At 42.3% G+C, this 27,209-nt stretch overlaps 1 protein-coding gene across 1 annotated transcript in view; it reads right to left on the reverse strand.

Moving 5' to 3' along the window:
• LGR4 (leucine rich repeat containing G protein-coupled receptor 4) overlaps positions 1 to 27,209 on the reverse strand; it is a 96,783-nt gene that overhangs the window by 40,570 nt on the left and 29,004 nt on the right. The window contains exon 2 of the mRNA XM_037040419.1: positions 7,358 to 7,429. Within this exon, the coding sequence (XP_036896314.1) occupies positions 7,358 to 7,429 (72 nt within the window). The remainder of the gene's footprint in view (positions 1 to 7,357; positions 7,430 to 27,209) is intronic.

Here is a 27,209-nt window from a genome sequence, read left to right on the forward strand (position 1 = left end):
GTTCAGATTCCCGTCACTCTCACCCGCACCACAGCCATGTGCATCCTCCTCTGTTTCTCTGTACTCTCTCGTTCCAAACGCCCTACTCTGCTGTGAGATGATAGTGACTGAAGGTCATATGTGATCAGGTCATTTCCTAGCTCAAAACGCTTCAACTCAAAAGCTGAAACTCCTTATCAGTCTGCCAAGAAAAGCCCAAACCCCTTCCTAGTTTCTTTCCCATAACTTCCTTTCGGGAATTCAGCACTCCAACCAAACCAAACACCACCTCATTCCTATTACCTACCCCAGTTTGTCTCCATATCTTTGCTCAGGCTCTCTTTCCTTATCTCCTCATGAATAACTCCCACCATCCCTCAAGGCTCTCCAGAAATGCCAACTCTTTGATGAGGTCTTCCTTAATCTTTCTTGATAGAAGCCGTTTCCTTTCTCCTTTGAACTCCCATAACTCCGGTACACTGTTCATCTGTCTTGAAGGCAAGAATCCCATTTAATTCAACACTGAGCACAGTGTTTCACCTAACAAAATCTGTTGAATTAATGAACTGTCTAATAAGTCTTTCCTCCTCCTCTCCACAGCTACAAGAGCACAGTCACACCTGGAACTGAAACCAAGACCATTACTAACAATCTATGACCTTGGGAAAGTGACCTTGGGAAAGTTACTTAGCCTCTCTGAGAAAAACACAGCTTCCTTGTCACCAAAATGGGGACACATATAGTTCATAGAGTTTATGAGTTAAAGAGAAAACACAACAATGTTTATTCTAGGAGGGCTTATCCAGGACATAATAGCTCTAGTTAGTATAAGATTTCTTCCTATTTCTCTCTTTGTACCCTAATCAGAGAATCCTCCAAAGGACTTGTAGAAAACGGTGTGACTCAGACAAGTTGCACTCCTCTGTGAGCCCACTATGGACTTCCCAACAGTAAGGGCAGATCTGCTACCAAGTCATCCCACCAAAGCACTACCAACGTGTCCAAGAGTATAATATTTTTAACTGTCAAATATCACCAGCGCAACTGAGGAACTCTTTTGCTTTTTCTGAGAAATTACTGCAGTTGATAGAACTTACCTGAGAAGGCTTCATCAAGGGAGTGTTAAGCGAGTCAAACTCGAGTTTAGAGGTCAAAGAAATTCCTTGTATTAGAAGAAAAGAACAGGCAGCTACTTTCTACACCTCTAAACAACCCAGTAAGACCATTTGAGTCCACTTACACATTTCAGAGACATAGAAGCTAACGGGATATAGTGGAAGTGGCATTGAAGTAGACAGGTCTCTAACTCCAGCTCAGTTACAGACTCACTGGGATACTTTGGTCAAGCCTCTCATCCTACTAGTGAATCTTAGTATTTTCATCTAGAAAATGGTAATGACTGGATAAGAATGTCATTCTAGGAAGAACTCTTTGCTAATGAATTTTTGGTTCAATGAACTGACTAAGGGAAATGCTGGGTAGGCAAATAACCTTTGATGGTTCGCTACAGATATACTTAGAGTAGCAGATAATAGTGAGTGGCTGGTCTCAAGTCTCCTTCCAACCCTGTGACTCCTGAGGCAATATCATGGCTTAGAAATTCAGAAGGCTGGAATCCCATCAACACAGATTCAAATCCTGGCTCTGCTACTTGCTGTGTGACCACAGGGAGTTGTTCACCTCTGTACAACTCTGCTCCTTCATCTATAAACTGGGGTCATAGTAAATTCCATCTACCTCATAAGGATAGAGGCCCTGTACGCATTAAATCAGGTAGTGTGTACAATGTTTTTAACACATAATAAGCTCTCAATAAATATTTGTCTTGTACCATAAGATAATTTCCCTTTGCCAGGTTTGACCAATTTTAACTATATGCATTAACTAGAAGATCACAAAAAATAGTATTAGAAATTTAAAACAAATTACGAAGACAGGAACCGGATGCAACTTTTGGGTGTAGAATATATCTTGAATGCGAAATTTGTTTCTTTTGCTATTAAAAACATTAGTGAGCCCTGGCTGGTGTAGCTCAGTGGATTGAGCGCGGGCCTGCGAACCACACGATCGCGGTTCGATTCCCAGTCAGGGTACATGCCTGGGTTGCAGGCCAGTTCCCAGCAGGAGACTCACGAGAAGCAACCATACATTGATATTTCTCTGCTTCTCTCCTTCCCTTCCTCTCTAAAGATAAATACATAAAATCTTTAAAAAAAAACATTAGTGAGACAACTGTTAAATTTGAGTAAGAATTACAGATCAGATGATAATATATATTGGTGCTAGTTTTCTGAGTGTGACAACTGTACTGCAGTTATTTAAGCAAATATCCTTGCATTTTGGAATAAACAATAAAACATTTAGATGTAAAGGGGTTACTATGACTGCAACTCTCCCTCAAATGGTTCACAAAATATGTGCATATAGTTTACGTTTTATGATGTGTGTATGTATGTGAGCAGAGAGACAAAGAGAATGTTAACATTTGGGTAATTTCAGTGAACGGTATGTGCAAAAATTCTTTATGCTTACAATATTTTGTAAGTGAGTTTTTATATGTGTGTGTATGTATGTGCACATATATTATGTATATGTATTAGCCAATACTTAATATATCACTAAACTATTTAGTTTTGACCCACAGTTTGTATTTGATTTGAAATCTCCCTGTTCAAATTACTTAGTAGTCCTCTTTTGTAAAGTTGTGCAAAGTAATGCAAAGTAAGTCCTCCATTTAGAATTAATTGTCCTGTAGATGAAAAAAAACATCCGAGCAATCTTGAATTAGCACTCAGAGACCTAAGTTTCACTTGAGCATTGGGAAGAGTTCCAAAGTCGAAGCACATTCTGAAACAAATGAAATTGTCCTCCTCTTACAGTGTGTGTTAAACAATAACTGTGCAAGTGCCAAGGCTGCCCGTGGTTTCTACAGCTGTTGCAACACCTCAGCTCAAAGTAACATCCACGGACTTTCCACTGGCTGCCTACAGAAAAGTAGCTATGCCTTCACTGTTTCTAATTAAATCAGTTTCCCAACTCCACATTTCGGCCCTTCCTCAAATGTCTACCAGTGCCCTGACAGGTCTCCAAGAGAGCCACAAGTGGCTGTGGGACTGTCACCTCAGACAACAGAGCCTGTTGATGCTAGACAAACATTTCCCAAAAATTCTGACTTTTCTTTTACATCATTCGCAGAAACCTCTATTGGTCCCGCTCCAACTCCCACCCCCACACAAAGCAATCTCCCCTGCAAACGCTGTAAGGAAAAGAAAGACTGCAATGTTTAAGAAAAATAGTAGAAATAGCATTTTTACGGTCACAAAGCACTTTGACAAAAATTACCCTATTTTCCTGTCACAATTCTATAATAAAAAGCCCTATTTTATAGAGTATAAAACTGGGGTGAAAAACCCAAGACTGTCCCAGGATTTCACACTTTGTATGCAGAATTTAGAGCCAGGACCTATGTTTTGTATTCTCCGGGGCAGGAGAGGGGGTAATCACTGGGTTATGATGTTTATAAAATGTTCAAAAGTAAATTAAGTGTAAAAAATAAAACAACTGGCAACAACAGTATTTAAAGTACACTTTGTTGAAAAAGTTGGGCTTCCCTGAGAAAACATACACATCACCCAGAGCATTTCAACAGGGCTCTGGAGATCTGACCTCCAGTGTCAGCAAAGCTACAGACCAGGCTCATGAACCTGAATAAGGTACTTGATCTCTTCAGCTCGGCTTCTGCTTTTGTAAAACTGCTTTTCCTCGAGGAGTTGTGACAATGGACCTTTATGCATGTAAAACGCTACATGCGTGCTATTTACCATCATTCTCTCTAATAAAAGCGAATTCTCCATCCTCCATTGGCCCCAGCGTCAGTGAATGGCATCCAATCATTCAGAGCAAAAATAATGGCCTCGTCCCTCCTATGACTCACCCTATATCCAGTTTACCTCCTCCAGGATAACAGTCTAAACTCCTGAGCTTAAAAAGTCCCTCACGATCTGGCCTCATCTCCTGACATTCTTCTATCTTTTTCATTATTTCAAATTTCTCTGTTTTTCAATATGAATAACTAACCACTTCATGTATTCTAAACCCTATGGCATATATGCCATAGGTTCTTCTTGGAGTACCCTTACGGTACCCATCCTCACCCAGTTAATTCCTGGGTGTTCTTTGAGACTCAGCTGGAGCTATGCTGGAAGCCCTTCTTAAAGCCCACAGTCTCGGGTAAACAGACTGCTACTGGCCTCCATGGAGCCTGCACGCACATCTATCACTGTCTTCCCCGCTGCTGCACCGAGTGCTCATTCCATCCCTTCCTCTAGGCGAGCGATTTCCAGCTGATGTGCTGCAGGAACTTTAAAACTGACTATCTAGTCAGGGGCACTGACCTCTTTCCCCTAGACTGCAAGTGAAAAATAACCACAGCCAACACAACAATAGCCATCCAGTGTGAATGAATCAAAATGATACCTATCTTTGTCCGATAGGCAAAAACATGTATTTGTTGGTGTGCTGCAGAATTTTAGTAATTAGTTTACGTGCCATGAGATGAAAAAAGTTGGAAACCGCTGCTACTCTAGACCATCACTGTGCAGATGACCTTTCTGCAATATTGGAAATGTTCCATATCTATCTGTACTGTCCAATACAATAGCCACTGGCCACTTGAAAGCTGGCTAGCTCAATGGAGGAAATTCATTTTAAATTTTACTTAATTTTAATTATTTTAAATCTACATTTAAATAACCACCTGTGGCCCGTGGCTATGGGGTTGGACAGCCCCGCTTTGCACAGACAGACAGCTCCACGGACAAAACCCTTCCTACGTGCCTCTGTTCTCTGGCACCAGCACAGGATCTGGCACACAGCAGGACTCGGTGTTTGCTGAAAGACGAAGAGAATGTGTAAATATCTATAAACACTTCCTACGAACAGTCAGGAAGTGATTCTACCCAATACTCAAGGCATTCTGGATTATCATAAAATTTGGCCAAAACTAGTCACATCTTGTAAAATGCACCTCATTAAGTATCATGGAAAAAAAAATCTGTAAACCGTTCATTTCTGCACAGGTCACTTGAGCTTCGCAATGACTCTCCAATGACTTCCAGATGGCTTTTTGACTAATGGCTACGCTGTTTATGAAATATTATGATAGCCACAGCAGCATCATTTTGGAATGTCAAAATCAACTACAATGTTTTATAAAGAAAAAACATGGGCTTTTACCATGCTTATTAAAAAAAAAAAGGCCTCGAATGCCTGAAGCGTTCCCAGAGAATGAAGGACTACTCTGACCTAGTCTTTGAAATGAACCATCGGCTCTCCTAACCAGGTGGGTTTTGAAATCCCATCCAACATCTGAAGAAGGAGTATGTACCGACTTGATCTCACGCGCTCCCATCACTGCAATGGCAGAATACGGAGCAAACGTGACCTAGCTACAAAGAACTAGTGGTCACATTCAAGTTGGTTCCAATGAAAAGTCTCGGTTGACAGCATTTAGGAGCTTGACGTGTGCTTGGGTCATCTGAGATTTTAAGAAATCTAAAGATGTGAACCTCACAAAGCAGAGCTTAAACTGGGCTGACTCCACATCCGGGTCATCTCTGCAAACCCCTCAGGGCGGAGCTGGCAGTCGAAGGCCTGGACAAAGGTGGTCTGCACACAATCACCCCTCAAAGAAAGGAGAGCTCCTCTCTGCCCTGCCTGGTGCGCGGCACAGCCCACAGCGGCTCTCCGAGGGCTGAACGACCGCGTCGTAATGTCCTTCGCTGGGTAATTACTTCTGTAAAGGGAGACTAACCCTAAGACTGAAACTGTATGTGAAATAAGAAGGAACAGATAAAGCATTTTCAAGCTTGATTAGAAGCAGTAACGAGTGAGGCTTCAAATGCCAAGCTCACTCCTTTCAAATTCAATTAAAATGTTTAATGAAAAGTAAATAGCTATTTACTACAAAATAATTCACGCTCACTGAAGAAAAACAAATAGGCTAAAATAAAACCTATATTAATTCCCTTTATCCAAAGATAGCATTGGTATGTGCCACTGCTTTTTTATTTTAATGCACTTTTAAAACAGGAAAATCAGTACTCGCCAGCATTTACATAACCCTCTCTCTGTCCTGGGCGTTTAACATCTGAGAATCCATTCTGTCTTCACCGCAGTGCGACGAGGGAGGGAGCGTGGTTGTCTGTACCTCACAGACAAAGAAACTGAGCAGAGGGAAGCTGAGTAACTCGACACAGTTCACAAGCTTGGAAGTGTAAATAATCTCTGCTCAGTTTTGACTGTGGGGACATTCTGTTCAACTGAGCAGTGTGGGAAGAAAACTTTCTCCTTAACTTTATTAAATGCGTAACTGCTATTTCAATACTCGGTCAGAAGCAGGGAGCACAACCTGCTTGTCTTATATTTGATTCCTGTGCCCCAGCTGGGGGAGGGGCTGAGCTAAGCTAGGGCCACATTCACTGACTTGTATCTAATACTCAACAGCTGGGTGGTAGGGCTCAGACTGTAATATGAATTTAGATTCCTTCCAGGCTATATCTCTTTGATGTTCTTAGTATCAAACTGTAATCTTCTTATCTCCACATACTACACAATCAATTAGTTTGGTCATTAAAAGTCTATATTTAACTCGACTCAAGTCTGATTTTACTTTTTTCACCTGGGTTCTTAAAACATAACATACAGTTTCCAATTCCTTTGAAATCTGAAGGTGCCTATTTTAACTAGGAACTTCAAAAAAGTGGGGAGAGCACAATAAAATGGAGGTTAAAAGAAGTGGAAAGAAATTTTCCACAATGCAAACTGTTAAACTAGAAATGAGACGCAACTAGCAAGTTCAGAAACATTCCAAAGTCAAAGGCGTTCTATGCCTTCATCCCATTCCCAAAGGCCGCCCGCAAATGTCCAGAGTGATGTACACTCAAGCTTTCTGCTCGTTGCACCGGTATTATCTGCTGTGTCGTGTCCCTAAAATGCCTCATGCTATTTTTTATGGAGTTGCTGTACCATACAGCAACTCCTTTGGCAACAATGGTAATTACACAGCAGGCCTGTTATCTCAGGATAACACTGTCATTAACTACTGTCACTGCACCACTCATGGCTATAATAAATGCAGCAAAAAAAAAAAAAGTCTTATGGAAGTAAGGATTTTTAAGTCTGGCATTCAAAGATCACTTCAGCAATTGCACTGTTTAAAAATCAAGTTTGTGTCCCCGCCCCCACCCTGCAAAAACATGATTTCCTCTGCACAGAGCCCCCTGAAGCTACCTGTATGTCCCCTAACAGGACACGTTAGACTCTGTTGTGAGGAAAAGAGAAAAAACAAACAAACGACAATTCTCAAAGCGATACTTACAGCTCCTCTAGAAAAGGGAAGTTCTTAAATGCGTCTTCTGGTAATTGAGTAATGTTGTTCATACTGATATCCCTAGAAAACAAAGTTAATAAGACCGGTAACTAAGAGACAATAGACTTGAAGCACTTAATTTAACAGAAAGATGATTAGGTGCTGAGTGTTTATAAAGAAACAAGAAAAATGAGCAGAGAAGACAGACGCAGGAATAGTCACAATTGGGCTTCAGAATGCAGAAAACAGAAAAGTTGAATCTTTAAATAGGGACTTCATCCCATAATTTAGAAACACGCACGAATCCTGGATTTTTCCCCCTTTTAAGGAGCCTTGGGAAAAATTCTTCAAACTACCTACAATAAAAGGGCCAGTGTGCCTTCCCAGGGGTATAAAAGTGTATATGATATAAATAAATCAACAAACAAACAAACAAACAAGCAAATAAATATCTCAGGACCTGATTTAAAAAAAATACTGGCAAAGGTGGCTTCTTAAGTCACTGTCACGAACAATAAAACAGGTCCTAGCTGTACCCTATAAAACCTATAAAAGTCCTCCAGGTAATAGCTGTAAGTGGATTTCATTTTTAGCCTATGAACAGATGCGGGCTGGAGACAAGTGCATACATGACAGGTATGCGGTCCATTCCAAGTTTCTCCTTAGAGAGGCAGCAGAAAGGAGAGACTGCACTTGACAATGTAACTCAGCAGAGTTAACTAGTTCAAACAGCTAAAAACTACTCTATTCCCCATTTCCTTATTCCCTGGCAGCTGCCCATTGAGAACTGACTTTCTCCCCCCATACAACATCAACACCTCGAAAGGCAGGTTAAGGGAGCCCCGTAAAGGACAGTCCCACCCAACAGGCAACGGGTAGGCTGCCTCACTCAGGTTCTCCAGCCTCTCGCCTCGTGTTAAAGGCTGTGACTGAGCCCTCGGGTCTCTCCTTTCTCCAAGTCACCATGAAAATTCACACATGTGACCTTCCCTTTACCAGATCAGCCATATTGGTCTAAGAAGATGGAAGAGAAATCAAGGACACAAGAATCCGGTAACAACACTTGAGCCAGGTAAAATTTTCCTTTAAAGGAGGTGACAACTTCAATGCCAAGACAGGTGAGTCCCTTCTCCCTATTTTCCCTCTCACTAGAATTTAGAAATGGAATTTGCACCCCTGCTAGTTACTAGCCATTCCCAAGGTAGGTTTGGAAAACTTTGAGAATCACAATAATTGTAGTGGCAAAAACAACAATCACAGTAGCAGGTAACATAAGCAACACATAAAATCTCACTTTACACATGGGGAAACTGAGGCTTACTCAACTTAATCACCTCCCTAGCACCACTGAACAAGTAGTGTGGTAACAGGAAAGGTAAACTCCAGAGTCCGTGACCTTAACTGCAAACTCTGAGTCTTCCAAAGCATCACCGGAATCCTCCAGCTATAGTCAAAATACAAAGCACTCTGTCCTATCAAGATTATTTAAAAAAAAAAAAACAGGGATACTACACCCAAGACCTTGGCACAATCATCAATAAATCTCAGAGCACTTTTACTTGATGATTAAAACAGCTATAAGTAGCTTTAGCAATTCAGGAACCAAAGTTCATATAAATTTTGAAGAGTATGAACTGTCTCTGAGATGAATCTTAGGCCCACAGAGATTCACATGCATTCCAGAATTTCGTATCACTGAAAATGACTCATATTCTATTGGGGGTAACTTCTAAGAAAAACAAAATGAATATACTTCTCCAGGAACTCTGTATTTACGAACTCACATACACTGTTAAAATAACACCTGCTAGACAATTCTTTTTGAACGCACGCTTCAACACTCCTTCAGTCAGCTCTCCCTGGGGAAGGAAGGGAAGGAGGGCCACCCTCTTCCTCCCAGACACGCCAGCGAGATGTGGGACCCATGGGGTCAGGTGGCTTCCACGCCTGACATTACATACTTCCACGATCTACCCTTTTCTGTAGTGTTCGTGGTGGGCGCACACTCCTCCTGATGGAAATACATGGGGCGTGTACCAAAGAATCACTAAGAGGACAACAAAACTTTTCGTTCTATTGAAAGGCAAACCAATAATCCAGGTAACCAGTGATTCTGTAAAATATCATACAATTTCGGTGCTATTTAGTCACTCCCATAAAAGAGGAGAGAAGGATCACCACAATTTGTTACTTTGCAAAAGGAGGTTGTCCATACAGCTGCCTCCACGTTTGGCACACCTGAATTCAGGTGTGTATCACGGTAACAGAAAAACTGATTAATTGCCTCACCAGAAAAAGACACATAATTGGAGAGAATTTACACCACGCTATCTCTGCATTCCAATTTTTTTATAACACATACGCCTATATAATTCTCTCATTTTTTTTTCCCTCAGAGTAACAAGACATAACAGGTAGTTTCGCTGTGAGCTGTAGATGTAATTAGTGGAACTCCGTATTTACAAACTAATATATGTTCAACACGACATGAAGTTTTGCTTCAAAGCTTCAGATTCAGGAGCAACACTTGTTGTCAAATTGTTCCGAACTTCACACGCCCAGAGAAGTTTTCTCTTCTTGTGTAGTTTCTCTTATACTCTGGAGACTTCAGTTACAAAACATTTGTGAGTGAGGTTAAAAAGAGGGGTGGGGTGTGCAACAAGATGTTATCTCCAGAGAAGCTCTGGAAACATGTGGTTACAGAGTATCAGGTGGGTGGGCACTCATTTAAAATAATGAGGGCTAATGGTGATAAACAACCAACAGACATTCCAGCCCTGACATCACCAACTCCAGGGAGAGAGCTTACAGTTGGAAAGAATGTTGGTGGTGATGAGTTCACTGTATAAATTTACCAATGGAAGCCCTATACCCATAACTACAAACATATTAGGCTCATAAGCCATCGTTGCATTAAAATCCACAGATAAAAGAAAGGCATATAGAAAATTTTCAACTAGGAGACAAACCTCCAGATCAGCACCCTGACACTCTTATGAGCAACAGTCTTACCAGGAACATCTGCAATTAAACCAGTGATTTAGCAGCCTGGGCTCCATAAAGAAAATAAATATAATGACAACCAAAAGAAAAAACAAAAAAACACACAAGGTCAGGGCACAAATAACTCGCAAACACCTCTGAAGTATGGTTTCAAGAGACCTGACGGCCTTATGTGAAGGGAGCCAGGTTGTATCTGGAGGAAGCGTGCAGGCACGGGAGCACGACAGACCAAGGTTTTTACCTGCTGATTCACTACCTTGGGCAAGCTGTTCACCTTTTCTGAGCCCTGGCTTCTTCCTTTGCAAAAACAGAAGCAGTGAGAGCTAAACCTTGTAGATTGCTGTGAAGGTCAGAAAATGTCAAGTCTCATACAAGAGGCTAAGGCATAGGTGTGATCTTATCAACACCCAGGTGTTTGCTGCTCTGGAAACTATCTGAATCTGGTGGACAGAGAGCAGGCCAAGCATCGCCCTGCCTGTGGGGGCCTTCCTCCCCCCCCCCAAAAAAAAACCCTTTTTACACAAAACAAACACTAAATGGTGCAGAAGATCTAGAACCTGCAAGAGTTCTACCTACAAAACTACACTCTAAACTCCAGATCACCGAGGGCCAAAAACTTGAAGCCGGAAGAGCCCTTAAAGATCAAATACTTCATTGTTTTTAATCAACAAAAAAAGAATTTTAAGGCTTACTTGTTGATAGTCAAGCACTCTTTTTTAAAAAATTACATTCTTCCAGGAAATTTTTGGAAGGTCAAGGGAACGTAGGAGCCAGCTAATTTAAAAAAAAGGATTAGTAAGTATATCAGAAGGAACCCAAAACACTAATCTGAAAGAACATAAACACCGCTACATTCATTGCAGTGTTATTTACAATTGCCAAGATATGGAAGCAGCTCAAGTGTCCATCGGGCGATGACTGGATAAAACAACTATAGTTTACACAACGGAATACTACTCGGCCATAAAAAAAAGAAAAAGAAGAAAATTTAACCCTTTGCAACAGTAAGGATGGACTGGAGAACCAGGATGCTAGTGAATAAGCCAGTCAGAGGAAGACAAAATACCATAGGATTTCATTCATAAGTGGAATCTAATGAACAAACGGAACTAACAAGCAAAACAGAGACAGACCCATAGATGGAGAGCAGGCTGACAGCTGCGGGGGCGGGAGGTTAGGGGTGGAGGGATTGAGCAAGAAGGAAATAGGACTCATGGACGTGAAAAAGAGTGTGCTGATTGCTGGGGGGCTGGGGGATATAAGGGGACTAAATATTAATGGGATAAAAATATAACAAAGATTAAATTTAAAAAAATTTTAAAAAAGGATTAGGGTGACCTCAAGCAGATTAGTGATAAGCAGGGGACAGAACCTAGAAGTCTTACTTGGTGGGTAGGCACATTCTTTAATGTATCTTTACTATAACATGTCTGCTTGAATGTATCTTTTCTACACACAGTTGCTTGAATGTATCTTTTCTACACATACTTATTTGTTTTATAACAAATGTCATTACAGTTCGGTTTCTCTAGGTACACTAACTGGACAGAGCACGCATCTGCAGATAGTACACCCACACAATGCAATACTCCCCCATTTTCACCAGATTGCAGAAATCCAAGAGTTCATCAGAAAAAGTAAAGCTCAAAACACCAGTAGTCACTGTTTTCGAAATTAAAATTGAAAGAGTGCAATTGTTTAATTGAAACTGCTCAATCTCCCCAGTGGTTAAACTCTCATTCTTTCCTCTCATAAAATTCACTAATGCTCAAGTATCTAGAGAGTGAAGAGGAACGTCATGTTCCAACAAGGTACCTTTTAAAATCCCTGTAAAAGGCTCCGTAAGCGAGCCTGACCTGTTTGCTGATGGCCGAGCATGTACCACTGTGGGCTCCGCCATTGCATGCTTACTGGGCCTGGGCCTGTTGCCAAAGAATTATTTAGTTTTAAATACACTGTGACTGACCCAGTGTTATCTCTATTTGAATAAGCCCTCCTATTGGTATTAGATAAAACTGTACTGCTGCTGCCGTGTTGCGATTATATCTCAAATATCACTCAGCAGTTGAAAAAGTCAATTCATTACATAAAAGTTCTAGAGAACACAGGGTTCTCTAATAATGGTCTTTGAAAGACGTTGGTGATGTCTTTAAACTCAATAAACACAAGCTGATAGTGACTAAGAACTAGGAGTACCCCAACGACGTCTCTAAGGTCTTTTGTAATCCACCAAAAAATTGCCAGGCAACCTCCAGTTAACAGATGTCTACACCATGAACAGAAACAAAAAAACCAAAACCCCCCAAAACTAAAACTAAACTTGGAGAATGCCTCTGGAGGGGCAAATTTGAACGGAAGGTCTCTCTTGCCCACAAACAGTAGTAGAGACACAACATCAGACCTCCGGTCAAAGCTTATGAAGAGTCGTCTTTTTCCTGACACTATTCAGTATCTTTGGGCAGGTAACCTCTTTTTCTCCCCACCTTTTTAATAGTAACTGAAGTAAGCTAAGTTAATTATTCTTTAAAAAATAAAATGCAGGGAAAACCATCTGCAATATCAATACCAGAAAGAACTATTATTATATTTCATGGAGGGCCGTTATAAATTCTTTTTCTATGTACAGTGTATACTTTTATAAGCATGAAACTCTGTAGTCCTGAACACATTTATCTCTTGATACCTAAGATCATTCATTTGCAACATGAAAATAAAGTCATCTTATGTCTTTTAACATAAAGATAAATGATAAAATCTAATACATCTCAGCATGGTATTTCTGGTAGCCCATGCCACGTGGATGGGAACATCTTTGCTACTTGAAGCCACCATGTTCCAAGGAAAAAAGGTTAATTAAAGATTTTCCTTTACAAGAGAAAGGAGATGTACTGTCACCCATTAAACAAACTTTTACAAAGTATCCACTATCCACTTATATACGGTCACTTTGCTGGGATGAGGAGGCTTTCATATCAAAAGGGAAGTTCGGTTCTTTTAAAAATTTTTTTAATTAAAATCCATCAGTATACTCCATTCTTAATTTATTAAGACAGTGTTGCAATGTTCAAGTAAACCTTTTAAAAATGCATTATTGCATTCTGAAAGCAATAGGAACTGCTACATGTACATGAAGAAATGTTATTTTACACTGAAGAAATGGGGCAGAAACAGTATATGTGTGATTTTAGTCAGACTGGCCCCAGAGATATTTCTCTGACCTCGCATGTTTTGGCACTGCTAGAATGCAACTTGATGTCACAGCAGATACCCTTCCAATGCTGCATGTAACAATCGATTAGTTTTAGGCACCGGGATGAACTGGCTCCATGCTCTCTGGCATCTTCTCCGGTGTTTCAAGCACAAAGACTCAGTGCATCATCCCAGCAGAAAGAATCCAAAATGTGCTTCTCCACAGCCTTGCAATCCTTAAGAGGGTAGCTGCTACGATCAGCATCACCAACACTTAAAAATAAGTGTGAATTACTACAGAGGAGTTACTGCTTTGCCAAGTTATTACCTAGTTAAGGTACTGGGACACTGTGAGAAAGGCTAGAGAAAATACCAACTTCAAATCTTAAACAACGATAAGAATGAAAACTTTTTGCTATCGGAGATATACAGAAGAATGTTTAATTCACGTATCTACTTCCATGGATTAAAACCTCTACTTTGGGCCTTTAGAATTTTTATATTCAGGACTTTCAAAGCTGAATTCCCTTCATCAAGAAAATGAAACAGACTGGGAAAAAAATATTTGCAAATCATGTATCAGATAAAGGATTTCTACCTATAATATACAAAGATCTCTCAAAATTCAGTAAGAAAATAAGCCTGATTTTGAAGTGTGTAAAAAAAAATGAGTAACACTTCACCAAAGAAGATTATACAAATGACAAAAAAAGTACATAAAAAGTTTTTAGGGAAACAGAATTGAAATCCCAGTGAAACACCACACAACTATTAGAATGGCTAACATTTAAAAAAAAGAAAGAGAAATAGCAGTTGACAATACCAAGTGCTGACAAAAATGTGGAACAATCAGAACTCCCACAGGGCTGGTGGGAATACAAAATGGTACAATAATAACTTTGGAAAATACTTTGGCAATTTCTTATCAAATGAATAGGCTTATGACCATATGACCACCAATGCTACTTAGAAACAATACCATTGCCCCAAACTGGAAATAAGCTAAGCATCCTTCACTGGTGGATGTATAAAGAAACTTCGGTGTTTCCATAAATGAACTAATAACATGGAGCAGACTACTGATACAGGAGCAACAAGGATGAATCTCAAATACCTTGTGCTAAGTCAAGAGGCCAGACCCAAAGGCTACTGCTGTATAATTCCATTTATATGGCATTTTGGAGAAGGCAAACTCTCAGAGAGGGAAAACAGATCAGTGGAGGCCAACAGCTGGGGGGTGGGCTGGGAGAACAGTTGGACTACAAAGGGGCATGAGAGACTCTTTTGGAGTGATGGCAATGTTCTGCATCTTGATTTTGATGGTGTACATTTATCAAAACTCTTAAAACTGTAATTAGAAAGTGCAAATTTAAACCTCAATACCTGTGTTAGCATTTTAGAAATAAGAACATGTATGATATCACCTCCTTGCATTTCTTCTCCAGGAAAAAATAATTCATCTTTGGCTAGAGGTCCCCCTTCTCAGCTCTACCCAAAACCAAATTAATTTGAGGCAGTGCTGGCTTGGCCTGAGTCAGGAAATCTGCAGTGCTTTTTTCTTTTTCTTTTTCAGGTTTTGGTTTGGTTCAGTTCTTACAACCTCTCCTATACACCTGCCACAGGACGCCAGGCCAAGCCTCTTCCTTCTCTCTTCACTGAGTGCCTATTAGGGTTGTGCCTGTGTGCGGGACATCGGGTGTAAAAGAGAAGATGGACGGGGCATCTATCTACCCTGAACAGTGTCCGAGGCAGTGAACGAACGAGGCAATAATAAAACAACAACAATAAAAAGTGCTGTGACCTATGCAGCACTGCAAGGGAGATGCGCCCCGGAACCTGGAGCTGGGGAGGGCCTCCAAGGCCAGGGTTGCTGTGCTGAGGTGTCCGGGACACTCAGTGCTTTCCAGAGAGCTGCTGTTTCAGCCTATGGGCTTGCTCATGAGGTCGGCCCTGTTCCTTTGCAGAGACGCAGTTGGCCTGTTGAGCAGGATAATTCTTCATAATGCAAGCTGCTCACTGTAGGGTGCTTGGCATCCCCGTTCCCCCGGCACACTAAGTAGTGCAACCAAAAACATCCCCCAAAACACTTCGAACCTTCCCTCAGAAGCTGCTACCCAGAGAGGATATGAAATCTACCTGATGGGTGGCAAATGGCATTTTTTTAATCCTCACCCCGGGCTTTTTTGTTGTTGTTGCTTTTAGAAAGTGGAAGGGAGAAAAAGAGTGAAAGAGAGAGAGACACACACACACACACACATCACTGTGGGAGAGAAACAATCAGTTGCCTCCCCGTACATGCCCTGACCAGCAATCAAACCCGCAACCTTTCAGTGCCTAGAATGACGCTCCGACCAACTGAGCCACACTAGCCCGGGAGGCTTTTTTTTTTTTCAGTCCTCACTGAAGGATATGTTTATTGATTTTAGAGAAAAAGAAATGAGGGTGGAGAGACAGATGTGAGAGAGAAATGTTGATTGGCTGCCTTTGGGACATACCCTGACCAGGGATTGGACCCGCAACTAGGCGTGTTCCCTGACTGTGAATCGAACCTGCAACATTTTGATGTTCAGGACAACGCTGCAACCAACTGAGCCACCAGACCAGGGGGCCCTTTGTAAAAAGGTATATAGAGAATAGTTAATATCAAAGTTATGGTATATTACGTAGAAAAAGAATAACATTATTTTATAATAGTTATTTAAATTTCGTACATGTGTGTGAGGAGGGAGGAAGGGAAGCGAGAAGGAGAATTTAAAACATTTTTGAAAGCCTCCAAACTAGATAACTTGTTGGTTTGGGTAGAGGGTGCCTTCCAGGCACAGGGGATACCATGCATGAAAGAAAGCATGGCCAGATGAGATAAAACCAGAGCGGTCAAAGAGATAAAACTACCCAGAAATTTAAAATTTATAAACACTATAGCTACAAGTGACAAGAAAAGCTACCAAGACACGTGGAAAATATATCCCAAAGGCATTGTGTGGACTTCTATAAATCGGGCCTACATCCTGAAAGCATGGAAAGCTGCCAGGGGAAGTCTAACTTCAACAAAGTCAAGTTTGTTGTAGAATGATCCCTCTGGCCGCCATATACTACCATGGGACGCGAAGAAGGGAAGAAGAAATCCAGCCCCTCTGGAGCTCAGCTTCCTCCACTGTGAAATATTTTGTACTCTCTAATTTCTAAGCACCTTTCCAAATCTACTTTGGCACCGCTGCTCCTGCACATTCCATGCATAATTAGTAAAAAATAAGAAACCCTTGGATTCATGTTTTTTTCTATATGTGTAGGCACATTTGCTTGTGTTAGCAAGTGTGTGAGTGAGCACAGACTTAAACATACCCCCTTCAGAATTACAAGGGTTCGGCAATTAAGAAAGACGCATGACTTCATCTCCAAAGGTAATATTTTATGCTGTAATTGTTTATGCTCTTGGTGAAGCAATACAGCCCAGGAGACATTTAAGGGTGTGTTCTTCAAGGAGATGCTAACCCGACAAGTTAGAAATGAGAGAGAACAAAACACTGGTGTGTAAATATCATGCCACAAATGAAAGACATGCATGGCTTCAATTACACATCCTTAAAAGGATAACTCCAAAAAATAAAACTAGTTAGCCTATTCTCAATATTCTCTACTTTTGAAACAAGCTCTGCTTGTTTGGGGGGCCTTTTGTTTTTGTCTTTTTAAACAGCACCTAGTTTTCAGTATGGGATGTGTTCTAAAGAGAAAAATAGAAAATATTCTACCTTTCGAGCCATGTTTACTAAATGGCAAAGAAAAATGAATACCACGGACAAAAAGAACATTACTTTCTTTCCTATAGTTTGATCAAGTGCCCTAGCTTCCGGAATCACACGGAACAGATGAGGGGTTAAACTGTACCCTTCCCTGTGTTCTTGCTACTTAACGGGTGTTCTCAGACATTCTTCGGGTGTCCACAGCTGTGCTGGTAACCCTCACGATGACAGAACCAGTGCTTATTACCAGCCAAGACACACAGATAAAATGCTATTTCAATAGTCCATTTAACATCAACAAGAGGTATTGTAAGGGTTTTCATCTGGGCAGATTAGAAACACTCAATTACTTCATCCTAGCAGACAAAATGCACTATTCATGAAGAAATCAATCCAACAGCATTTATTATGGTAAATATTCTAATTAACTAAAGGGTTTAGGTTTTCGTATGGCTACACTTATTAACACCACTGACGTAGGAAAACATTACTTCATGGCCCTCGCCTTCAAACACCTACTCCCACGACTTTTGTTTCGATGCGTTATTTTTTAAACTGGAGCCTACAACCAATTAATGGGCTGTGAAATTGTTTTCATGGGTCTTAGCCAACTTTTTTAATAAAAACTGAAACAGGGACAGAACAAAACAGAAAAAAAAATGTCAGACTGCATCTGTGTGGTAAAGGTAAGTCTGTTTCAGGGAGTTTCGTTTCAGCATGCGCGTGCTTCTGTCTTCCCAGTTGGAACATCTCAAGTTCGTGGACTCTGATGATCGCTCAGGCTCGGGTTCATATACACTGTCTGTGACACATAGTCAGAACTGTGAGTTCAAGGGATTGGCTATTGGAATGAAATAGTTCTTGTCCATTCACTCACACGGGAGTCAAAACTACAGCTGCTTTCCTATGACCACAAGGTTGGCCCAGTGGACTGAGTGGCCCCTAAGGTCTTCCTTCACCATCATCCACAAACCAGTACTTTCGGGTTTTTAGTGGCAATGGCTATAAAGCTAAAATGACAGTACAGTATGGGAGAATGTCAAGATGTGCTAACCCTGGAATTTCTTATTAAAAATAAAAAAGAGACAGAGACATAGTTACATACTTAAAAGACTTGATTACAATACTGTTTTCAACTGTTTCCACAAAATTGGCAATAAATAAGCTGAGTTAGCTCAATTTCTACTTGGCTACTCTTGGCTCTAGTGGGGTTTTTAGAAGTATATGATAACAACATGACATTTTTCATTTACTATGCATTAAATGTTTACCAAAAAAACTGACAAAATCGTCCTTAGATAACGTAATGAATTAAAGTGTATAAAATAAGACCTCCCCGCCCAAAAAACCACACTACATTCCAGTAAATCCCTTGTAATGCCCCAAATCCCAAAGGGGCCTCCCAATCACTGACTGTACATCCAATAATTATCCCAAGCAAGGGGATCTTCCCCTCGGTCTTAGTCCCATCTTCTTAGACACCTCCGTGCCCTGAGAGCCAAGTGGAGGAAGAAGCCACTGTACAGGCTAAAGCTCAAAAGAAGAAAGACGAGGCAGAGTTCAAGTAAACTGAAACAAGGGAGGCCAGAGGCCAGGCACACCCGTACAAATTGTTGCACTCCACGCCTGCCGTCTAGAACTTCTCAATGGACACAGAGCCAATATGCCATCTGAACACCGTGACCACCTTTTGAGAGACACCCCTGCTCTTACAAAAACAGTCCTAAGTCCTTTGCCCTGGACCTGTGACATTCTAGACTGGTTCTGTTCTCAGTTGTGGTTGAATGTAATGTGTACAATACATCATCTCTTCAAAAAAGAGGCGATTCAATCTCCAAGACACCGACCGAGGCACTGACCTCATGTGTTGAGGCAAGAGGAAGATTCTAGATTATGGGCCAGTCTATACCCTGAGGGCCAGCTGCCAACATCAAGGTCGGAACCCAGAGGCAGGCTCTCTAGGATTTCACAATCCCTGCAATGCAGGCTTTATGGGACAATCGCTTGCCTGTCGGCCACGAGGTACACAGCGCTCCTCCCAAACACACGCAGCACACGGTTTCCCCCTTCCTTTCTGATGGGCGTTTCTAAAAAGGCTTATAAAATGTATTCAATCTTTAAAGAAATGACTCAAAATTGTAACTGGGATGACACAATCATTTCTGACTACAAGACAACAGACACTGATAATAATGATGGTTTATAAAAAGTCATTGAACGTATTCTCTTGGGAATGACTTACAACTCATTAAAGTCACTAATAATTTGTTCTATACAGAGGAGGCTATGCAATCCAATCTGTGATGATACTGGATCTCAGGGAGCAAAGATTCTCACATCTGGTTTTGTAGTAGCAGTCCTGAACAGCTCCAATTGTGACAAGGCTTTAAGTTCTAGCAAGTAACCCCCAACCAAAAAAAACAAAAAAAACAATTCGATTACTTTTCATTTTTGTAATCAATATGGGTCATGTAGTCCTTTGTTTCTTACCCTGGACAAAGAACAATAAGCTACCCTGAAATTTGTTTACTAAAAAGTAAGAGAGAGACACACACACTAGGAACTCCAAACACATTCTGGATTCTCTTCCTACTAGCAAGAGAATATTTAATTCTCCCAAATCCCTCACCCAGTGAGACCAGATGCACACGTGCACACCTCTGACTCATATTCATTCCCATCTTCTCTCTCTCCCCCTCCCTCTTCCTCACTCCCCCCCTCTCTCGCTCAAGTTTACCATAGTTAAAGAATATAAGATTAGCCCTGGCTAGTATAGCTTAGTGGATTGAGCACAGGCCTGCACACCACATGATCGCAGTTCGATACCCAGTCAGGGCACATGCCTGGGTTGCAGGCCAGTTCCCAGCAGGGGACTCACGAGAGGCAACCATACATTGATATTTCTCTCCCTCTCTCCTTCCCTTCCCCTCTAAAGATAAATAAATAAAATTTTTTTTATCTCTTTTTTAAAGATTTTATTTATTTATTTATCTTTGGAGGGGAAGGAGAGAGGGAGAGAAACATCAATGTATGGGTTGCCTTTCATGTGTCCCCTGCTGGGAGCTGACCTGCAGGGAACTGGCCTGCAACCCAGGCATGTGCCCTGACTGGGAATCAAACCGCAATCCTCTGGTTCGCAGGCCTGTGCTCAATCCACTGAGCTAAGCCAGCCAGGGCAATAAATAAAATCTTTAAAACAAGAAATGATTGGCATTAAAATATATATATATAATAAGATTAGAAGCTCAATTCATATACCAATATGGCGGATGACAACACACTCCAGTTGGCCTAGGACAATCCCAGTTTATATGCATTGTCTCAGTATAATTATTGATAGTTCTTTTTCATTCTCAAAAGGATGGTTGTTTGAGTACTAAATGATCAACCCACTAACAGCAGCAGGTATGAATGAAATGCATGGGATGAGCTGTGATGGGATGAAGTAGAGATCTTGGTAATATGAAAAACAACTTACCAAGAATGTGTAGTTTGTGAACATCAGATTAATTTCCTGCTCTTCCACCTGGACGCCCCGCTCCATTGGGGCAGGGTCTGTGTTTTGCTCACTGCTATATCCCAAGCATCTGGCAGTATGTGTGGCCACAGTTAAATGGAGGGCATGCCAGACACTGTGTTAAATGCTTTACTGGTTATGGTAACAAGTAGTTACTTGGCTTTAAAAAAAAACCAGTAAAAAAAGGCTTAATCTCCCAACCATCTTTTTTCAAGAAAGTAAAAGGCCTGGCTACAGGAGAGAAAAAAAATTAAGGATGTATAAAATATCCCTATCTTTACAAGTGACACTTCATCTGCTTCTGGGACAAATAAGAACACAGCATTTCTCATGGACAACAAAGAGCATTAAGGACAGATTTCCTCCCACAGCCTATTGCTATAACCAAATAATAACCTTACATATACAGACATTTGGGGAAAAGCAAGAAAGAGAGCAAACCTTTCATTTAAATACAAGATCCTGGACTTAAAAATAGCTTGGGAGGAATGATGTGTAATTGAATTTCAGTAAAACTAATTTTTCTTCCTCAAAATTTCAAAATACAGGCTTTGTCCTATAAATAGTATCTCACAAAACCACTGAACTAGAAAGCATAGTGGTTAAAAGCTCCTCCCAGAAGCCAGACCAAGAGCCCTGGGTTTGCACACAGCAGAGCTCTCGCTCACCAGCTGCATAACCCCAGGCAAGTCCTTTAATCTCTCCGTGCCTCGGTTTCTTCAAGCCTAAATGGAGATAACACTTCTGACTTCAGAAGAGCGGTGAGGATTAGAGTATGTGACCTCCAGCCGGTGTCCAGAATAATGCCTAGCCCACAGCGTACACTCAATCAAAATCAGCTTTTATTATTTTCACTATTATCATCATTCCCCAACCACCATCTACTCTAACCACCTCGTCTTGATAATGCAGCAACTGAGGCCCAGAAGGGTTCCATAATTAATTAAATCAAAGAACCAAGATCAGAATCGAAAAGATAAATGCCAGTCCAGGGTTCTTTTCTACTACCTTAAACTGGAGTGTGTGGCAGGCATGTTTCAGGAATGTGCTTTGGAACTTGGGAAAACAACTCGCCCCAAAGCCATGTGTTAAATGAGAATAATGGGTAAGAGCTGGCTGAGCCTCTCACTGTAGCTCAACTGATAAACAAGTGTCACAAACAAATCATGGAAACAAACTAACCAATACTACCTATACTTGACCAAGAGAGTACATGAAAGGTCTCTCCTTCCTTATAAAGAATACTGGTCCTTGAAGAAGGGAGAAGTTGAAAATGAGGCGACATTGCAAGAGTGGAATTCTGGATCCCTTTAAAAGGTGTTGATGTATTGGCGGTGATATGTTGGGTTTTACTTAAAGAGTCACAGCTTCCGTTGCTGTTGTCAATAAATCTTTAATGGCATGATGGGTAAAACATTACCGCTGATCTTTAAAAAAGAAAAGATGAAAAAGCACCTATATGCAAAGCCAAGTAAAAAGGTAAAGAGAGAGAAAAAGGCCCTTAAAGCTAAAGGGACAGCCCACATGAATGTGGATTCTGAGGAGACAGCGTTTAGGAGACAGCAGGCAGACTGGCCTGGCGGGAATATGGCGTTGAGGGGTGAGGGAGGAACCCAGAAACATCACATAGACTCTGATTACCGAGAACACTCATGTCCTATAATACAGAGTGTGAAGACAGGAGCAAGCTATGAAAGATTTTTTAAGGAACATAAAGAAGGCTGTTTTACAAAGAAACTCTGGTGGCTGAGCACAGTGTTTGCATTCTCTACACCTTTGCAACCATTTGGTCATTGAAATTCTGCACTGGCCACCCTGAGCGATGTCAGAAGGAGCAGCTCCATGAAACTGATTGCTGTGGGTTTCGTAAGAATGAGACGGGTTATTGATTCATGAAGCCACACAGTATTCCCCTTATCAGAGCCCTTGGGAAAAAGCTCTCTCTGACCTCAATGCCAAGAACAGGTGTGTTTCTCCTGCACAACGTGTCCTTTTCATTTTACGGACAGTGTGGAATCACAGACATGGACCCTCTCTCCCTCTTCCTAACAGCTAACATTCTCTGAGCCAAAACCATAAACTCCCTTTCATAAATGTGAACATTAGGTGGGTAGCTTCAGCCATTCTTATCTTCGGCGGATCTTTTATTATCCTCATCTGAGGGTGGGCCGGGGAGGCAGCCCCTGACTCCTCATCCACTTATTTTGCATTTTATCTTATACAATTTTTGTAGGCCGTTGTGAACTCCTTTTAGAATAAGGTGGACTCATTTAGGATTCTGCGAGCACTCCCTATGTGCCCGGCACACCAGAGCCAACAAGGACACACACACACAGTTTGGTGGCAGGGTGACTGCAGAGGCAAGGAGGCTGAGAAATCAACAGTGAAGGATAACAAGACGGGGCACCAAATTGGGCACAAGGGGCAGAGAGGGGAAGAAAAGGGCCTCTCCGAGTCCGACCCAGCAGAACTCAGTGAATTAGAGGCTGGGGAAAAAGGAAAGGTGACTCTCGAAGATGACACTGTGGTTCTTTCGTCCACGAGCTTTAGAGCGATGCCACCACCCACTGGGGGGCATCACCGGGGGCAAATGCGTGTTAGCTCTGGGTCGGGGGGTGGTATGCAGCGGGCAGCGGTCAACCCTAGCCCGGAACTCGGAAGAAATGTCAGGGATGGGAGGTAAATGCGGGAGTGGGCAACATGGACAATTAAAATTGCAGAACTGGATGGCATTGCCCCGAGAGGACATGTAGAAAAATAAAGTAGCTGAGAAAAAAAAAGCTTAGCAATAACTCCATTTGAGGAACAGAAACAGAAAGGGAATGACCAGACAGGTGAGGAAAGAATCTGAAGGAAAAGCTTCAAGGGGTTTGTGCTGTTGAACCCTGCCAAGTAATCAGTAACTCTGTCTTTGCCACAGGATTTGGTAATTAGATCATTTGTCAATAGGTTTATCGCAGCATGAATCTCATGATTATTACCCAGGACTAGAATCCTTTTTTTTCCCTCTTCTTCTTATTTTGGCTCCAAGAATAGAACAAAGAAAGGGAGAGAATTTCCTGAGGTAACTGGGCAAGATTTAAAAGAGAAGAGGAAAAGAAACACAAGGTTTAAAGAGGATGTGTGTAAACATGTGAGAAAGAGACAGCCTGAGGTGGAACTGACTGGGCTAGGTTCCCGAGGCAGGGAAGGGGACCATACTGTGACTATTCCTCCTGCGGGGGTGGGGGGGGTGGGGGTTGGGGGGTGCAGCACGGGCAGGAGGGGGAAGGAGGAAGAGCAGGACAGCAGCAGGCGGGCTGCAAGCTGACCACGCCCCTAAGGCGGCAGTGAGGAGGAGACCCAGATAGCTGGGAGGGCTTGGCATCTAGTTCGCTAAGTCCAGGAGCATTTATCCCAGGCTTACTCTCACACTGAATGTATTCCTCTCACTCCCACATCACATCACAACTCTATTTTTTTTTCCTAATGTGTTTTCCCAGCTCTTTCTCAGCTACAGTAATTAATTCAAATACACCATCACTTAAGTGCCAATCAAAGCTCCATCGAGATCTAAAAAGAACAAGAGTGTGCGTATATGCAGTCTATTAATTTAAATTGCCGGTTGAGTCACTACATGCCAACAATTAAGCAATGACACAAACACACACACAGATTATATTCCACGCTGATATAGCTAAACTGGAGATCTCGGAGCACACGCCGTCCACGGCCAAGTTTCCCAGAGAGCTGAAGGTCTGCCCCCCAAGGGAACAAGGTGCAGTCATTCAAATATTGTAACTTTTGATTAATGACTACTTTTCTAAAGGGCTCTCAGCACTTCTCTGCTCTCTAAAATGGCACATATAAAATATCATTGAACTGCTTCCCGGGCCTCCCCAGTGAGCACCCAGTGTGTCTGGTGATAACCCACCAGACACAAAAGCACAGGCATTCTTCCCCTAGCTCATCTCCATTGGGTTTCTCCCCCACCCCAATCCACGCCATCCCCCCCGTTCTCCCGGACCACGACGGCGGCCTCCAATCTGGTCTCCCTGCCTGGCGCTTGCTCCTCTCCAATCCAACCTGCACTGAGCAGCCAAAGTAATCTTCATAAAAATAAGACAGTCCAGGCCACTCCTCTCCTTAGAACTACTTGCTCTGTACCAAGGCCCTACCGGACTTTTCCTGCGTTCCTCCCCAACCTCTTCCCAAACCATTCATCCCGCCAGCCCCCAGCCCACCGAGCCAGCCTCCTTTCCGCTCACCACCGTTGAGTCTTTGCCTCTGCAGGCTCTCTCCTCTTCTCTTCTCTGCCTACATCACTCTCCCCAGCTCTCTGCATAGCAGGCTCCTTCTCGCCTTCTGGGTTCCGAGAGTCTTTCCTAAGCCCCCTCACAACGGCTCCCCGTTAACCCTGTCTTACCACCTAGTTCATTTCCTCTTTCTAGCTCCTATCGTTGGAATGATCTTATTTTTTACATTTTCATTTGCTTTTTAAAACTCTCCCATTGTACTTGCTATATGGAAGCCCCAGACCCTCAACCAGGGGCTCAAGTGCCCCAGGGCCGCCTGGGAATTGGGAAGAAATGCACACCCCCCCGGGTCGGACTCCAGACCCACCAATCAGTCCCTGCAGGGGTGTCAACGTACTACCTGGGTGACTGTGACACACATGGCCACAGTCACCGGTGCCACTGCAGTACAGCACGCTGCCCCCATATGCAGTGATGGTCTCCCCACTAGAAAAGAACATTTACGGGAGCAAAGATCGAGTCTGTCTCACTGACCACCAATTTTCTCACTCCTGGCCCGTGACCTAACACATTGTAGGTATTTTGGAGAAGCTTTTCTTATGCCAAAACCAACATCCAGGCTACTCAACTAAAACAACACACACTTCATGGCTGTTTAAATAGCCTGTTAGTCATCCCCCCCAAAGACACTTCTGGGCTTCGCTGGCTCTTCTTCCTGCTACTCCTCCTCGTTGACCCTGAGGTCACCTTCTTGCCTACCTCTCTCAGTACTCAGGATGAAAGGATTATCCCCTCACAGAGCTGACTAACCCGTGCCTGGTGACCAATCCTCAGCACTGGGTCCACACTGTAGGATCAGGTCAGTCTCACTAGAACAGAATGGGTAAAGGCCGGCTTTGCAGCAAGGATGCCGGGGTTCACATCCAAGCTCCACCACTTATTAGCTGTCCTGTCTTCAACGAACTGATTGACTTCTCTGCTTTAGCTTCCTCATCTAAAAATAGCAATAACCAGTGGCGCCTACCTCACAAGGTCGCTGTGAGAATAAAATACGGTAATGCATGTAAAGTGCTTTGATCACACCCCCATACACATGGAAAGCTCCCATACATGCTGGCTGTTATACATCACATCCTGCTGGTTATTAGCCCTAGGTCTCTAGCAAATTCTTGGTCCTGGTAGTTCAGGACCAGCATACTGACTGGTCCTATAGAGCAGAACACAGCCACGGTCTCCTAGGCAGAATAAAGACATTCTACACATGCGGAGCACTGATCCCACTTAAAATGAGCTACCTTTACAGTTCCCGAAGTAACTCTCCCCAAAGATTCCCCTTGTATTCCAGTAGTCTCCTCCACCTAAACGTCTCTCTCCCTGACGCCCACCCTGACCTTGCTTTCAAAATGCTCAGAAACCAAAGTATTTGTTGGAAACTTATAAATTTTCTGGAAGATGACTGCAGTTGCATAAACCGCACAGAGGCGGTAAGGCGACGGGAAAGGGAGTGCGGGACACAGGCCGACCTACCCTAGAGCAAAGCCTCCATCCATCCAGGAGGAGGTCCAATGGCAAGTTTCAAGGAGGATACTGGGCTCTGAATGATATGAAGAAAAACAGAAACCAGGGAAGAGCAATCGATAGGCAGCAAAAGAGTTTACACAGAGCATATATAGAGCTTACAAGCAGCAGAAAGTGCCTTAGGGTCACTGGGAATGCCCAAGAGTAGCCTACAGCACAGCACTGGCGAGCTAACTCCCCTGCTAGCGAACTTGCAGAGGTTCCCCATGGCTCATACTGACAAATTTTCAACTCCCCTCTTTGAAGTTGAGACTGTCGATCAGCTAATAACGCCTTAACTTTCTTTTTCCTCCCATGCTTCACCTGCACCGAGTCCTCCTTCTTCAGACTCCCAGTATCCTGTCCCCTGCCTGTCACAACCTTTTTCTTCCCACTTCTGTCCACAAAAGACCAGCACTATTCAAAATGCATGGCCAATCTGTAAACTGCTAACAGCAGAGATATGGGAAGTTCACATCATAACAGCTTGACAAAGTAGCTTTACGTCTTCAATAATAAAGACCGGGTTGGTGCTCTTCCATTTTTTTTCCTATTTTATTTTTCTGAACATTAATCTTCATTGTATTTTACAAAAGTATCAAGCCACACTGGATCAGAAA

The sequence above is a fragment of the Sturnira hondurensis genome, unplaced genomic scaffold (assembly GCF_014824575.4).
Source record: "Sturnira hondurensis isolate 20B ecotype Veracruz unplaced genomic scaffold, ASM1482457v3 Scaffold0002638, whole genome shotgun sequence".
Lineage (NCBI taxonomy): Eukaryota > Metazoa > Chordata > Mammalia > Chiroptera > Phyllostomidae > Sturnira > Sturnira hondurensis.